At 50.1% G+C, this 15,633-nt stretch overlaps 1 protein-coding gene across 16 annotated transcripts in view; it reads left to right on the top strand.

The window, feature by feature from the left end:
• Positions 1–14,474, top strand: part of GAS7 (growth arrest specific 7) — a 234,323-nt gene extending 219,849 nt beyond the window's left edge. For all 16 annotated transcript variants that reach the window (XM_084764353.1, XM_084764363.1, XM_084764368.1 and 13 more), the window contains 5 exons: positions 2,203–2,331; positions 3,484–3,607; positions 6,821–6,900; positions 8,194–8,292; positions 8,921–14,474. In XM_084764353.1, the coding sequence (XP_084620479.1) occupies positions 2,203–2,331; positions 3,484–3,607; positions 6,821–6,900; positions 8,194–8,292; positions 8,921–9,034 (546 nt within the window). In that variant the 3' untranslated portion in view covers positions 9,035–14,474. The remainder of the gene's footprint in view (positions 1–2,202; positions 2,332–3,483; positions 3,608–6,820; positions 6,901–8,193; positions 8,293–8,920) is intronic.
• The last annotated feature ends 1,159 nt before the right edge of the window (positions 14,475–15,633 follow it).

The following is a 15,633-nucleotide window of genomic DNA, read 5'->3' as shown; positions in this document are numbered from 1 at the left end:
GCACATATGCGTACCCACCCCCATACCCACTCAGATATACACATGTGTATAGCCAAAACAGATGCTTCATGACACACTAATTTTATTCTCCCTAAAACATACCCTAATATTTTCCTCCTCAAGTTGGGTCTATTATCTCAAAAAACAAACAAACAAACAAACAAACAAACAAACAAAAACTGGTCCTGTCCCACCAAGCTGATTTCACAATTATAGCCACTCTCCACTTGGAAAGGTTTGGGCCAGACAGTCACTGAAATCACTCTCTACTTGGAATTCTTCATCTTCTCTTCTGACATGTGATGAGAAAAAAAGGAGTACACGGGGCCATGCCCCACTAATCAGTTCCTGTAGCCCAGCCCATCTGGAATAGGCCAGACCCACCACACATCCCCCAAAACACACTTTCAGGAAAGATCACTGAGGCTATGAAGCAAGACTTCAGAGTAATGAATGATATATATATATATATATATATATATATATATATATATATATATCTTGGTATTAAAAAGTCTTTGATAAATGGGCTAGAGAAATACTCAGTCCATAAAGCACTCAGTGCACAAGTGTGAGGATCCAAGTTCAAATCCTCCAAACAGAAAACTTAGTGTGTACAACAAAAACAGTTCATGGCAACAGACTTTAATCCCAGCTGAGATGAGATATTTTAGCCAAGTGTTCATTGGTGTTGTGTGATGTGATGGGCATGCACAGTGCCATGTATTTTCAGAGCCAAGGCTGCCATGAAGTCATGTGATGTGACACGGACAGCTTAGGTTCTTCACATGTTTGGTTTTGAATTAACTTTCGGTTGTTGCATCTTTACAAACCTTGCACTGTTGCCAAGTTTGAGTAAGACCCACATTGCTTAATGTCCCATTAGTGGGGTGCAACCCAGGGCTTAAGAACCTGGGGGTGAAAATAAGAACACTTAAGTCTTGAGTGATCTTTAGAGAAAAGTCAAGGCCACAAAAAAACCTAAGCTGGAGGAGAAGAGAAAGGCCACAGAACCTCAGAAATGGGGAGCCATGTGTTTGGGGGACAGAGCTGGCTGGCCACAGGCACCTACGGCATGGTGGAGGTCATGTTGAGGGCCCCCCAGGGACTGACTCTGAGCAGTGCTGGCAAGCTCCAGGAGGTTGGGTATGGGGCAGAGGAGAGAGCCAGGTCCACCCCCTTGGCTGACCAGAGCAAGGCTTTTTGATCCCTGTTCATGTAAAATAAACATATCATCCTTCATGCTTAAAATCAAAACAAGTATCTCAAAATAATCTCAGAAAAGCATGACACAAGCTGGGAAAGGGAGAAGGGAAAAGAGAGGGGGAGGGGAGTTTGGCTTAAAAGCAGACGCCACCAGCTCTTCTCGTGGCAGAGAACTCTTTCTTGGGCCCCCACAAAGAACATGAGGGCAGTTGCCTACAGTGGCGATAGGAAGTGCACCTGCCTCCCTCTAGCCCTTAAGTAGAGAAAACACCCTTTAATGCTGCTCAGGACAGTCATCCCTAGGTCCTCCTGACAGTTCCTGCCACAATTTCCTGGAGGTCTGACCCGGCCTAGGTCATCTTCTTACTCGAGGCACCTGACATGCAACAGGCAGTAGGTAGATAGAAATGATTTCGGATCACCTGTGTGATTGGCAGATTGCCTGCATGACTGGCAGCCTTTCCAGTGATCTCCTAAGATGCATACAATAGTCAATGTGCGAAGTGCCCTGGGACACAAGCAGGTGATGTGGGCCATTGCCCAGGGAGACAGGCAGGTCCCCAGGGGATCCCTAATTTGAAAAGGGCAAAAAAGAGGGCACCCAAACCAAGCCATATAAGACAGCTATATATTGTGAGACACATGTAAGTGAGGGTACCCAAGCGAGGGTACCCAAGTGAGGGTTCCTTGTGTGACTCAGTCACTGCTTGCCACCAAGTGTTAAAGATGAAATTTTGAAAAGAGAAGAGTCTGCTTTGAGGCATAGAAGAGGAAGGAGTGAGCTGATGGGGGCTACTGGAAAGTTCTGGGATACCCACTCACCACACGGCTGTGCCACCTGGGAGCGAAGTGGGCAGATGCCCAAGTCTTCAGCTTTCCCTTCCATCCAGACCACACCCCCGGGCCTGGCTTCTGCAGAAGGTGGGAACTCTCATTCCCACCCTAGCACAGGCAGAGCCTTGGCAACAACTGTGCCCTCTCCACCCTCCCCCACAGCTCCACAGTGAGGTGGAGAAACCCCTGATGAACTTCCGAGAGAACTTCAAGAAGGACATGAAAAAGTGCGACCATCACATCGCTGACCTCCGCAAACAGCTGGCCAGCCGCTATGCCTCGGTGGAGAAGGTGAGACATGCCAGGGGACCCCAGCTGATGGGCAGTTGGGGGAGTTCTAGGACAGAAGCTGGTTGTAGGTATCATAGCAGAAGCCTTTCTCCAAGGAACCCCCATCTATCCATGTGGCAGACAGGTGTTGCTACCCCAGGACACTTGGGTGACTCTCCCAAAGTCAAGAGGGAACAAGGAGAAGCTATGGGTGAAGCGGGAGCTGTAATGGGCACGTGGGACAAGGCAACCTTTATTTGTGGGAGCACCAGGCCAGATGTGCCATAGCTACCCACGTGGCTACTCTGTGCGGGCCTCACCTTCAGGCGCTCCCCTCCCAGATGTGCAAAGAATCACCTTCCGGTAGGTAGCCATACCATGGGAGACAGGGCTGCAGGTGGCCAGCCCTGGAGGAACAGGCGATCTCTCCCCAGTGGCCTGGCTCAGTGCCTTATAGAACAAAGAGTGGCAAACCACCGCAGGTACCCACAACATGGCTACATCTCCACCAATGACTGAGAGTGAACGATGATGGTGGTGGTGGTGGTGGTAGTGGTAAATATGATGATGATGATGATGATGAGATGATGAGGATGAGGATGAGGATGATGATACAGGCAAAGTAAAGACTGTAAGATAAGTGAGTTGGTACTCATAGCCCATTGTGCACTGCTAGGAGGTAACCCAGAGACAGTGGGTTTTGTATGTATGAATGTTTTGCTCAAGTGTATGTCTGTGTACCACCTGCTTGCCTGGTGTCCTTGGAGATTAGGAGAGGGCATCAAAGGCTCTGTAACTGGAGTTGTGGGTGGTTGTGAGCTACCAAGGAGGTGCTGGGAATTGAACCCTCTGTCAGCTGCAAGAGCAAGTATCCTTAACTGCTGAGCCATCTCTCCAGCCTCAGAGGCGGTGGGTTTTAGGATCACAGTACAGGCACATGTTCTGGAGCCAAGTGGCCTCAGGGACTGACAGGTCACATGCAGGTGCGACTGGGGGAGAGAGGGCGAGAAAAACCCATCAAGGTGCCAGCCCTCCAGCTCCTCCATATTGGGGTGCCATCATCCGTACAAGCAGGGAAGATGAGCGTTTATAGGTAGGTGTGTGGTGGGACCCTGAAGCCTGGCTGCAGCTTTAGGAACAGCTCTTCTGGGCTGGGTTGTTCCCCCACTCCAGGCCCGCAAAGCCCTCACAGAGCGGCAGAAAGATCTGGAGATGAAGACCCAGCAGTTGGAGATCAAGTTGAGCAACAAGACTGAGGAGGATATCAAGAAGGCGCGAAGGAAGTCCACTCAGGCTGGTGAGCCCAGTGGGGCCCTGGCTACACCAGCCCAGGGGGAGGGGGCAGCTCTTCCTGTCAAGTTTCCACTCAGGTGACCTTCCCATCTTCCCCCTTGACGTGTCACCTCCATGCCCCATGACCAGTGATCTCAAGGAAAAGAGACAGAAAGCAGGCAAGCTAAGATTTCTCCATGCACCAAGAGCTCAGGGCCCTGCCCTGGCCCTGCCCTCAGACTGCAACCCCAGACCACCTATCCAAGATGCTCCACCTCCCCAGGGAGTTAGTTATACTGTGGGAGTGAGCTCCTGCCCTGAGGACCAAGGCCACCATTTGGATTTAAAAGCATCCTTACTTCAGTTTGCCCACATTGCTCCAGAGAGCAGGTTTCTGCTGCCACCTAGTGGTAACCATTAGCTGATAAACAAGGCCGGAATAAAAGGGTCCTTGGAGAAAAGAAACCACTTTCTCAAGGATGCCAGTCTCCACCACACAAGGGCAGTGCATCTGCCTCCTGATTTAAGATTTGCATTGTGCAATGAGGGCTGGGAGATCTTTACATATCCTTCCCCTTAATTTCTGATGAACCTGCTGCAATTTGTATCATCCTAGAATAAAATAGTCATCTTAGGCCATGTTAAATAAAGTGGGACAGAAATAAGTTGACCAAAATTAGATACATAATAACGCAACCTGACCAGAAACATTTTCATAAATCCATGACATGTTTCTTGTAAACAGGAAGGGGACATGAAGAGGGAAGCCTGGTATTCGGATTAATTCATTAAATTACAAAACAGAACTATATAGCAACAGCAGTCAGTATATGGCAAGTGTTTTCATCAGTGCACAAGAGTACGTAGTGTTGGTCGCCAGAAATATTCCCCAAATAATTCTCTGAATTCATATAAACTGGATCACATTAAACGCTATCTTCGAGCTTGTTTTTCAATTAGTGTCTTAGACATATCTCCCCGTCTCATTCCTTCTATACTAGTCTGTATATCCACTGATGAACAGCAGACACTTATTTTTATTGGTATATTTTGTTGCGGTGCTGGTGAGGGACCTCGGGACCTCATACATACTAGGCAAGCACATTCCCACTGGGCTGCAGCCCCAGCCCTGGTGATTGTTTCTGAATTTGTTTTATCATTCCTTTGATAGATTTTTTTTTAGGAGTTTGCAATTGTTTCAGAGCGTTTGCCTAGGACCAGAGATACGATGATGGGTTACTGGGATTGTAGCTCTGCGTCTGTAAGCCGAGGCTCTCCTATGGGGTGAATGAAGATGCTGGGTCAGGCGGTTTGATTCATTTTGACAGCTATTTCCCAACTGCTTTCTGGAGAAGCCTCCACCTATGAATACTTCTTCCTGGAATGCTTACTGGCATTGCCTGTTATCACGCTTAAAACCACTGGTATGCTGGTAAATAATAATAACTTGCTATTATTTTGTTCTTCTCTAGGAGGGTTCAGCATCCATCACCACTACCCCCCATCCCCCCATGAACTGAGGAACTCAAATTCTTTCCCCGTTTTCTTATTGAATGCTGTGCCTAATTCTTAGTGACTGATTCACAAGCCAGCTATGCATTACGGTGATCCGCCCCTGGTCATCAGAACCGCAAGGATTTTCCTATGGGTTATCATTTATTCTTTGAAGAAAAAAAAACGAAAGTTTTGCGGTTGTGGGGTTTTTTGCTTGTTTGTTTTGTTCTGCCTTTGTTTTTAACTGGCTTCTACTGCTGCCGGTTCTCTGTGTGACATGGCACTCTCTCTCTCTGCCGTGTCTGGGTTAGAGTAGGGCGGGCTTCGAGAGGCCTCCCCCTGGAAGGTAGCCTCTCCCTCATCTCTCACAATGCTAGTGGGAGGAACACGCCTTTAATCCCAGCACTTGGGAGGCGAGGCAAGTGGAGCTCTGTGGGTTCAAGGCCAGCCTGGTCTACAAAGTAAGTCCGGGACAACCAGAGCTCTGTTACACAGAGATACCCTGTCTCAAAACAACAACAAAGTTACATCAAAGAAGTGGCCTAATCTATTCAAATGACTAGCTTCAGTTCCGAGAATTCCTAGAGTCTCCTGTAGATTTAGAGTGAATCACTCCTCTAAATCTGGGGCTCTGGAGCTTGACTCACAAGCTTCTCCCATCATGAGCTGAGACCGTGATACCCGTTCTCAGCAGAGCCACATTTACACAGTGTAGGCCGCTTACGTGTCCGCTCCTCTGACACACTCCTCACCACACGTCTGGGGGAAGGTGGCTCCTGATTCAGTGGTTCTGCGGCATATCCAGAAGCCCTGCACTTGTCACCAGTTTCTGGGGTCCCTTGATGCCATTGGTGTACCAACTATGTTTTCATAGCAAGGCTCTGAGGTGCCCGCATCCTTAACTAACATTCTGCAGTCACCCCATAGTTCATTTTAGTTTTGATTTCAGAAATGTTTGATGTACACGTCATTACACACAGTACTGCTAGTCATGGGGCTGGAGTGGTTATGGGTTCGTGTTGCTGTTATAAAACGGAATGCTGCCTGAACACTTCCCTCCGGTCCAGCCTGACTCAGTTTCCCAAAGCTCCCACTCGTCTGTCCCTGCTCTAGTGTTCAGGTTTGTACCAGTACTGCATAGCGAACGAGCTGTGACCACCAAGGCAACTGTGTTGGGATTTAGAATGCTCTTTTCTCTCTCTATCACACTGGCTTATTATATACGCGCTTACATATGGATGTGCGTGCGTGTCTTGCAGGCATATACACGCACTTGTGTGTGACTTGCAAACTTCTCTCTTTGGGGAGAGAGAAGACACTGGGTACTCTACCTGGGTCTTCCATACATACACTAGGCAGGCATTCTTACCACTGAGCTCCATCCCCAACTTACCCAGCCTGACCTCGAACTTGCGGCCCTAATGCCTCAGGCTCCCAAGGGCTGAGATTGCAGATGTGTACCCAGACTACAGTGCATGTAGTCTCTCAATGAGAAGCCCCCTGCCTGAGTTCCTGGGATCTGCGGTCGAGTTCACACAGGCGCTCTGGGACTTGTCCCCTGTGGCTTGCCTGTCATTCAACCACTCCCTTCTCTTCTGCCTCCTTCATTGCCTGACTTTGCAATGACCACCATGACTCCGGGAGAGGAGCAGGCATCGCGTGGGCACCGGCAGAGAAGGGCCAGTCACGGTGGAGACAGGGTGGCATGGAACAGGGCATGATGGTGGCTGTTGGCTTTTCCCAGGAGATGACCTCATGCGCTGTGTGGACCTCTACAACCAGGCCCAGTCCAAGTGGTTTGAAGAGATGGTGACAACCACACTGGTATGTAATCAGGCATGCGTGAGCATATGGCAAAGAGGCCAATACATAAGAAACCCCTGGGGAGGAGACAGTGGTCATGAAAGGGTGGAGTGGGGTAACAGCAGAGATGGTCACTAGATTTCTCTCAGCATTGGAGTCCAGCCTTCAGTCTATACATGCCCATAGCACTCCCTGCCTCAGCGCTCGCTGCTCTATGAACTCAGCAAGGGCTTGGTCTTGCTCTGTTCTCCTTTGTCTGTGCACTGAGAGGTCAGCGTCCATTAGGAATTTCCTCAACTCAGTGAGCTATGGCCCTACTGGGGATAATCAGTGAAACAGTCGGAAGCAGTCTCTCCACAAAACACACACACACACACACACGCACGCACGCACGCACGCACGCACGCACTTGCACACGCACACACACTGAACCCCAAGTCCTTGATAGAGTGGTCCTTATGAGACACCTGAATGGGCCGGCTGGGGAGCTGCAGAGAGGCTGTAATGGAGACCACGTGTTGGCCCCTGCATGCTGTCCTGTGTGTTCCTTGTGAAGAATCAGTCATCTCTCCTTGTTGGCCAGAAGCTGCCCGAGCAGGACAGGGGTGCGTGGCTGGTACTCGGAACAGCATCATGCCCATTGTTTATCCCGATCGCCCAGTGTCCAGGGCCACCCTGCCCATCCCCTAACCAGCTACCTTCTCCAGGTGCTAGCCCACCTAGGAAGATTAGCAGCCTCCTTCAGGGTCAGTGCCCAGGCTTTTCTCTCCTCCGTTAATCTGCTAATTAAGCCCCCCTTCTTTACCTCCCTTTACCCGGGTTAATCACCTGGCCAGTGACCTAGTTACCCACAGGAAAACAGCTTAATCCCCTAAAGTCACGGAACCACCAACAAGCCCGCTACACTCTTCCCTATGACAATGGCTACCACATCCCCAGCCTGATTTGCTCCCTGCCCAGTCTTCTTTGTCCCTCAGCACTAAGTGTGCGTACAAGCCAGAGTTCTCGAGAGGCTGAGAGCTCCAGCACACACCCTGTTGCCTCACCACAGAACCCACCTTAAATGCCACTCTTCCTACAGCTCCATGACACTTTGTGCCAATGGGGACAATGGCGGACCCTCTCTCTGAGTCCTAGTGAGAGCAATCTGATACTCTACCCATGGAGAGTTTCACACTGAGCAATCAGGTGGGCTGGGAATCCACAGCCAGGTCCTTGAGCGTAGGGTACATGACGGTCTGACACCTGTTTGTTGGGAAGGTCCTCAAGTTAGGGATGTACACAGGGGGCCTCTGGTCTTTTCTTCCTCTGCAGGAACTGGAGAGGCTGGAGGTGGAGAGGGTGGAGATGATCCGACAACATCTGTGCCAGTACACACAGCTGCGGCACGAGACAGACATGTTCAACCAAAGTGTGAGTTCCCTGCCTTCGCGCTAAGGCTAGCAGGACAGACATGGCACAATTGCCTCAGAGGTCCAAGTGATCCGTTCCTAGCAGATTCTCCTGGGGGATACAACCAAGGACAAACAAAACAAAACAAAAGCTGTAATTGGTTTTGTTTGGTTTGGTTTGGTTTTAGATTGAATCTGGCTAGGCCTTAAACATGTGATCTTCCTGCCTCAGTTTCCCCACTGTTGGGATTGCAGTTTTATGCTTCCTCCTGCTCTACACTGGTTAAAATAACCAAAGACACTTGTATCTCATATTAATTTGCTTTAGAAAAGAAACCAAATATACAACTCCTAAAACAATGATGGGTGCCTGGAGGCAGTTCTATTTGCCCAGGGTAGACCAGTAGGGGAAGGGATCATCTTTAGGATAGCCTGGCCTCTTCTCCGAGCTTGGAGTCTGCAGACTAGCTCTGCCTCTCACAACGTTCTGCATATTCTCACCCTCAAACCACCTCCATGGGGCCCTGGAACCTTCTAGAAAGGCCGATCTGATGTGGCTCTCCAAGTGCAGCAGCATGGGACATGGGAGGCATCCCAGTTCAGCTGCCACCCCGACAGTGACCACCCCCCTCCTCTATGTCCCCTTGCAGACAGTCGAGCCTGTGGACCAACTGCTGCGAAAAGTGGACCCAGCCAAAGACAGAGAGCTATGGGTTAGAGAGCACAAAACAGGCAACATTCGCCCGGTGGACATGGAGATCTAGAAGCGCCTGTGTAGTCCTGGGGGTCCTACTGAGGAGAGGGGCTGGGGGTCCCACGGAGAAGGGGTGTAGCTGCCCTATTACCTGCTGACCTGTCCACTGAGAAGGAGGAAAAGAGCCGGTGATTCCAGAAGGAGGGCCCAGCCAGGGGCTCCCCAACATTCCCAGGCCACAAAGATGGACCCACAGCCCTGTATCCATCTCGAAGACAGACCCTCCAACTCCCATGCTGTGCTTGTCACTCTGACACCAAACAAACGCTGGAACCCTGGAGCCCCTGCTGAGTTCTACAGAGGTGGGGGTGGCCATCACACACCTGTGCCCCAGGTGTCCACGGCCTATCCTCTAGCTGGCATCCCATCCCCAGGGTTAGGGAAGAGGAACAGAGGGGGCATCTCTGTCTCCAAACAATGTCAGGGTCAGAATTAAGGATAGGAGACACAGTGCAGTTCACAGTCCGCACCCACAACCTTTTTTCAGCCCTCCCTACTTTCCCCCATTGCATTCTGGGAGCCCATGTCTTTTTTTTTTTTTTTTTTTTCATCTCTTCCATGGGGTGGAGGGTATCTTCCCAACCCAACTCTGGTGAGGTCAGGATGGAACTACCTCAGTTGGCACAACTAGACCATGGCTCCCATCAGCTTCAGATCAGGCATCGTCTGTCACGCCTACCACGGAAGTCCCAATCTACACTTCCCTCAGCCCCTTTCTCAAGGAAGAAGCTCCCCACCTTGCCGTGACACCCCTTCTCAGGCTCAGTAGAGGATATTTTCCAAAGTCCTCAGGCAGCTGTGTGCATGTTCAAAGGCTTTGGGGGTGGAGTCTCAGAAAGTCTTGCCTGCCACGTGCACCCTGCCCATCAACGCTGTGACATCCTTTGGCCAGCACTCTCCCATGCTGACCACAGGTCATGTGGGGCAGCAGTCAGTCAGGCTTGGTGGTTCTGTAATGGGTCCAGCTGTGGGTGTGCATGATGTGGTAGGAACTGCTGGCCCCCATATTGGCATTGGGCAGTAGCTCAGACTCTTGGATCTGTGGTTTGTTGCCACCCAGGAGAGGAAGGAACTTTGGGAAGTCACACAGTGAGCAACGGGGTAGATTCTGCTTGGAACTTGTGCTGGAGGCGGGGGTGGGGGTAGTGAGGGTTGGGGTGGCGGTGGGGGTGTTTCCTCATCTTTCCCACAGATGACTCTGTATTTGTCATGTCTGTCTCCCCAAAGTACAGAATCCTCTGAACACAGTTCAACTTCTTTGAGTCTTAGATGCTAACAGTTTACTGATCTCAGACCTTTTGGCAGCTCGTCCACAGAACCGCCTCTCATGTTAGGCAGATGCCTAATGCACTAAAGCAAACTAAGCATTGTCACCTTCTTTACCGGAACATCTCAACCACAAAGGCCACCATGAGGACATTTCACCAACTTGTGCTCAGCATTCTGGGGCTCAGCATGGAACATAACACCAGCTACAAAAAACAAAAACAAAAACAAAAACAAAACAAAACAAAAAAACAATTGGGTGCTAGTGGTGATTTGCTTTGTGGCATAGCAATCTAAATTTGTGAGTGATGGTCAAATTCCAAGTCTTGTCATACACCGAGATTTGGGATACCACAGTGTGGCTCATGACTCTGCCCCCATCCGAAGAGTTTAGAGTCCTCTGAGATGTCACGTCCTCAAGCGTAATCAGCCCAGTTGGCTGATGCGAGGCAGTTCAGTTTGAGGCTGTTCCCTTCTCGTTGTGACCTCGTCTTCTTTTTGATCTAGCCACATATACCTTTTGTCCTTTCTTCTCCCTCCCTTCCATTGTTCGTTCATGAAGCATTTTGTCATAGGCCAGCAATGTGTAGTTCCCTCACCTGAAGACAGGCTGCACTCAGCTCTGCATGCAAAGAAGCCCTAGGGGCCGGCTTCATGTGGACTCGCCTCTTCCTGGCATAGTCTTGGCTGTCCCTCTTGGGTACTCGGCCCATTTGAGTTCTCAGAGGTACTAACGCATGCTGGTTTATCTGCACCAGTTTGTTTGCACACTCATTGTTTTCCCCCAAGAACACTTAGGGCTGGCTACTGAGGGCCAGAACTAGTCTTGTGTCTAAGAGGACACCCTCAGCCCACTCCACCCGCAGGGAGACAGGTGGGTTTAGACCCTGCTGGGCAGAAGGACTTTGCACTTTCCACCCCACCCGCTGCAACTCTTCAAGTAATAACTGTGCTAGGAGATCCTGGCCCAGCAGCAAGATTTGAGCCTCCTCTCAGCTTATATGCAGCGTCAGTTTCAGAAATGGCTTCAATAGGTTTTCAGTATGACTCCTCATGCTACAACGAGGAAGCATCAGAACACGGAGGAAGAGGGTGCCAGGAAGCGGCACCCGGAACTATGAGCAGTGTAGAGCCGAGTGTCCAGTCTATGAATGTAATCAAGAAGATGATGAGGTCCGAGAACCTAAAAGTCCACAGAGACGTCAAGTGTTAGAGATGCTTTGGGGGCCCTTGGTCTATGTGCAGAGCTGGGTACCCAACCAAGAGTAACATGTGACTAGGCCAGAGCTCTGCCACTTAGCTACGCACAGCTCTGTTATCTTGCTTTCATGAATGTGTCAATGCATAAATTCTGAGAGGATTTGCCTGGCTCTATTCAGAGTGGACGAGCATCCATTGTCCAGGCTGAGAGCAGCACAGCCTTCTCTCCCTGCCGCCCCCTGCCCCCGCCCCTGCCCCCGCCCCCACCCCTGCCCCCGCCCCTGCCCCTGCCCCCCGGCCCCCTCCCCCGCCTAGGAGTGCCAATGCACTTCACTTAAGCTTTGTCTGCAAAACCCTGATTTAAGAAAAAAAAAAAAACCTCTCTAATATGAATGATGTTCAAGGGGGAGGGGGAGGGTAGTTGTCATGGCAACCACCAGGAAGAGATACTTGTTTCCTTTCATTATTTTCTAGCACTTTGGAACAGTTCCACGGTGCACACACGGTTTGAGGGATAAGGATGCCAGCCCTGGGGCTGCCTCTGCCATGGGGGCCGCCTTTCCACCTCCACACAAGACCCTGTGGACTCAGGAGGATTTCTGCAATGGTTGGTTAATAGCTGAAACAAAGTATCCCAATTCGTGGAAGGGGTTTGTGTGTTTCCCCTCTGTGAAATCCAGCCAGTTAGCAGTGTAGTGGATGGGTGCGCAAGTCTTGGCTAAGCCAAAGGCCCCCTTTCCTGGAAATACAAGCCATACAATTCAAAAAAGAGTCAAAAGATCTTGGCTTGTTTGGGGGTTTGCTCCTAGCTGTGAGTAGCCTTGACAAGGAGGAGTTATACCGGCGTCTAAAGGCCTGCTGTTACTAAGAAAGGCACTTTATAGATACAAAGAAGGGGGACAGGTCGGCTGCCTGATGGCCTAGCCTGGAGACCCTCTCATCCCCACAGTTGTTCCCATGACAAAAAAAAAAAATATATCTCCACCTCCCTTTTCAAGGTAATTGAGGTGTGATTTAAATATAGTAACGTTTACCCTTTCAAGGAGTGTGTTTCTCTGAACCTTAACACCTGTGATCCTGTCGACCACGAGGAAGACTGGCACACCTTCGGCTCAGTTGCCCTTTCCCAGTTCAATGTTCTGTCCCTATAGTTTTACCCTTTACTGCAAAGACAGGTAAATGGAGTCACACTGGTACAACCTTCTGGGTCAGCCATGATGTCATACGTGTCAGTAGAGAGTCTCTTTCGCTGCTGAGTAATATTCTATCATAGGGCTGGACCCCAAGACTTCCTTAGTTTTAAAATGTGGTGGGGTTTTTTTTTCATGCCCCAGAAATTATCGCCCCAGACCTCCAGTTTGTTTGTGTAACTGCTTCCTACCCACTGCTTCCTGTGTTCCCAGGGCTCCTTCCCCAGACACCAGCTGCACCCTTGACAGGTTCCTATTGCATTCACCTTTGTTGCTGATTCTAGTTTTGGGGTCATTGCAGAAAGCAGGGAGGGGCAGCACAGTATATCTCAGTGCCAGACGAGCCTTTCCCCCAGGGAACTGTCACCTCAGTCCTCAGGGGTCTGTCGTTTATTGAACATTGACGCTTGGGTACAGCTTGACCCTTCCCTGACTCTGTTGTGCCATCTGCCATTTGATGGTGCTTGTTCTAGAAGGCCTCTGAGGCCTTCAGCTCCTGTGTTCTCCCCACCCCACCCCCCATTTCCCTATTTGTACTGTATACACATGGCAGTGTGTAACCTGGACTCATCTGCACAGCTGTGGCCAGAAATCCTCAAGATGGGCACTTTACTTGGTAGACCCAAATGGAACTAGATCGTGTCATAAGCTGAAAGTTACTGAGTTCCACTCAGAACCCCCAAAGAAACTATAAATCAGTACCAGTACCTTCTGTTCCTCAGGATCCAGGGCCAGCTGATCAAGTCCTTGTGGTGGGTGTACTTTGACTTGCCAGCTAGGCATACCAAGACTAGCTTGAGCCTACACCCTACTAGGTAGTGGCAGAGATAGGACCAAGCCCAGCTCAGGCCAGACGAGGCCAGGCTATGGGTGGGGCCCCGTGCGGCCTACTCCTCTGAGCTGTATTTGGTCAAGTACTGCTAAATGGGTCCTAGAAGGCACTCGTGAAGTTCCAAGTAGACTGGGGCATTCCTAGATTCATGTGAGGGCCAGAGCTGAGGAGCTCTGGAGGGACTAACCTATGGAGGCTTGGGTTGGGGAGTAGGGGTTGCCTTTAGACTCTTCCTGGATGATATGAGGGATGTGAGCCCTTTGTGTTTTGAAGAGATTTTCCAATAGGACCACAGTGGTAGAGTATGAAGGGCCAGAGCCGCAATGTGACACTGGGGCAGGAAGGAAGAACTGACACGGGCCCTGGCCGGCCCTCGAGTCCATCCTGCATCGTAAGGTCATACGCTGTCCCTCCCTGCAGCTTCCTCAACAGACAGGTTCTTGGACCCAGGTACCAACAAACATTCCAAGGGACACCAGCCAACCCGGGTGAGGGCCCCACTCTGTATGTTTTCCCCTTCCCTGGGGAAAGAGATGTCAGAGGCGTTCCCCTTGCAACCTGAGCGCATCAGCAAACCCCATGAAAGTGGAATTTTCTAACAAAATAAACTTGCTTGTTTGGTCTGTTTTCTGTAACTTTTGCTAAATACTTTATACATTTTTAATGTTGAAAAGCAGTGTCTCCTGCCAGCATTCCTCACCCGGGATGAATGTGTTTATTCCACGCTGTATATCTTTCCATGCTCTGGCTGCCTAGACCAGTAAATAAAATGGATGTAATATAAGATGTAAGTAACATTGTCCAAACTCTGATCCCAGTGGAGGCTGTATGCCTCCCCTACCCCATAATAGCATTTGTGTGTATTAATTCTGAAGAATTAAATGTTTAAATTAGAGTTTAACTTTTGAAGGTGTTTGCTATGTATAATTGCCCCTACACTGTTATAAAGTGTTTTCAGGAAATTCAGTGCCATCCCTTTTCTTTTTCCCTCCTTCAGTTAAATGTACACTTGAGATGCTTAGATTCATTCCACACAAAAAAATAAAATAAAATAAACTCGAAAGAGTCGATGGGTCCCACGGGGACCCTCTTTCCTAGAAGGCCACATAGTTTTCTTCTTACGGACTGTCTCGGCATTGCCTCTTGGCCTCTAGACACCAGTGATGGTTTCAGTCCTGGTGACATAGCAGAAGGGACAAAGGACACTTAGACATGGATGCCCAGATGGACCCAATGGTACTGGTCCCAGCCTTGTGCATCCCAACCCCTGACTTCCTGCTTCCCGTCGTCTGCCTTTGGAGTTGCTGCTATTGCCTCTTAAGTCACTCATCCATTCGCGTATTTACCCAACAACTACTGAGTGTCTATGTCATGTCACTCTCCTCTCTGAGCACTGGGAATACAGCAGTTAGCAGAACCAACAGCTCTGCCTTCATGTTTTCGGGATAACAGGACCGGATAGAAAAATCCCAGAGAGTGGCCGCAGAACATCAAGTGTGGAGGGACCAGGATGGCAAGGCTGGGTGTATATACCAGGGAGATTGGACTGGCCCTGGGAGAAAGGTTTCAGCAGATTAGACACAGGCAGACAGAGGCAGGGGGTCAGGATGGGGGTGGGGCGGGTGCTGACAAGTCTCAGCAACTTGATGTCTCTTTCCCCAGTCTAGACCAAGAGGAAGCCATGCTAAATGTTTGAGGCCTGGGTGGCTGGAGCAGAGGAGAAAGATGGGAGGGTCCACTCAGGGAAATGGTGGCAGGATGGGGCAGGGAGTGTCTACAGGGAGGCACTAGCTGTTATAAACGTTTGATGTTCACTGAGGGAACGTAGGCCTCTTCACTGTGAGTACCAACATTGATGCGGGTGTTTGCCTCAGGCAGATTTGGTAGGTTAGTCAGGACTTGGTTGTTCTTTGGAGGGAGAGCCAAAGTCTTGGATGTGGAGTGTCCTGGAAGAGAAGTCCTGAGTTGACTGAGAATCTGGGTCCAAGAGGGAGGGACAGGCAGCTTCTTTCCACAGTGAGGGGGGCTGTACTCAGGCTGAATCCACAGCGCTTCCATCCCTTTGTCTTCTGCCAATATAGACTGTTTGAAGCCATGACTCCAGGCCAGGGGGTGCCAAGG

This window comes from Acomys minous (assembly GCF_964271855.1).
Source record: "Acomys minous genome assembly, chromosome: 16".
NCBI classification, from domain to species: Eukaryota; Metazoa; Chordata; class Mammalia; order Rodentia; family Muridae; genus Acomys; species Acomys minous.
This window is presented reverse-complemented; position numbering and strand designations above follow the sequence as displayed.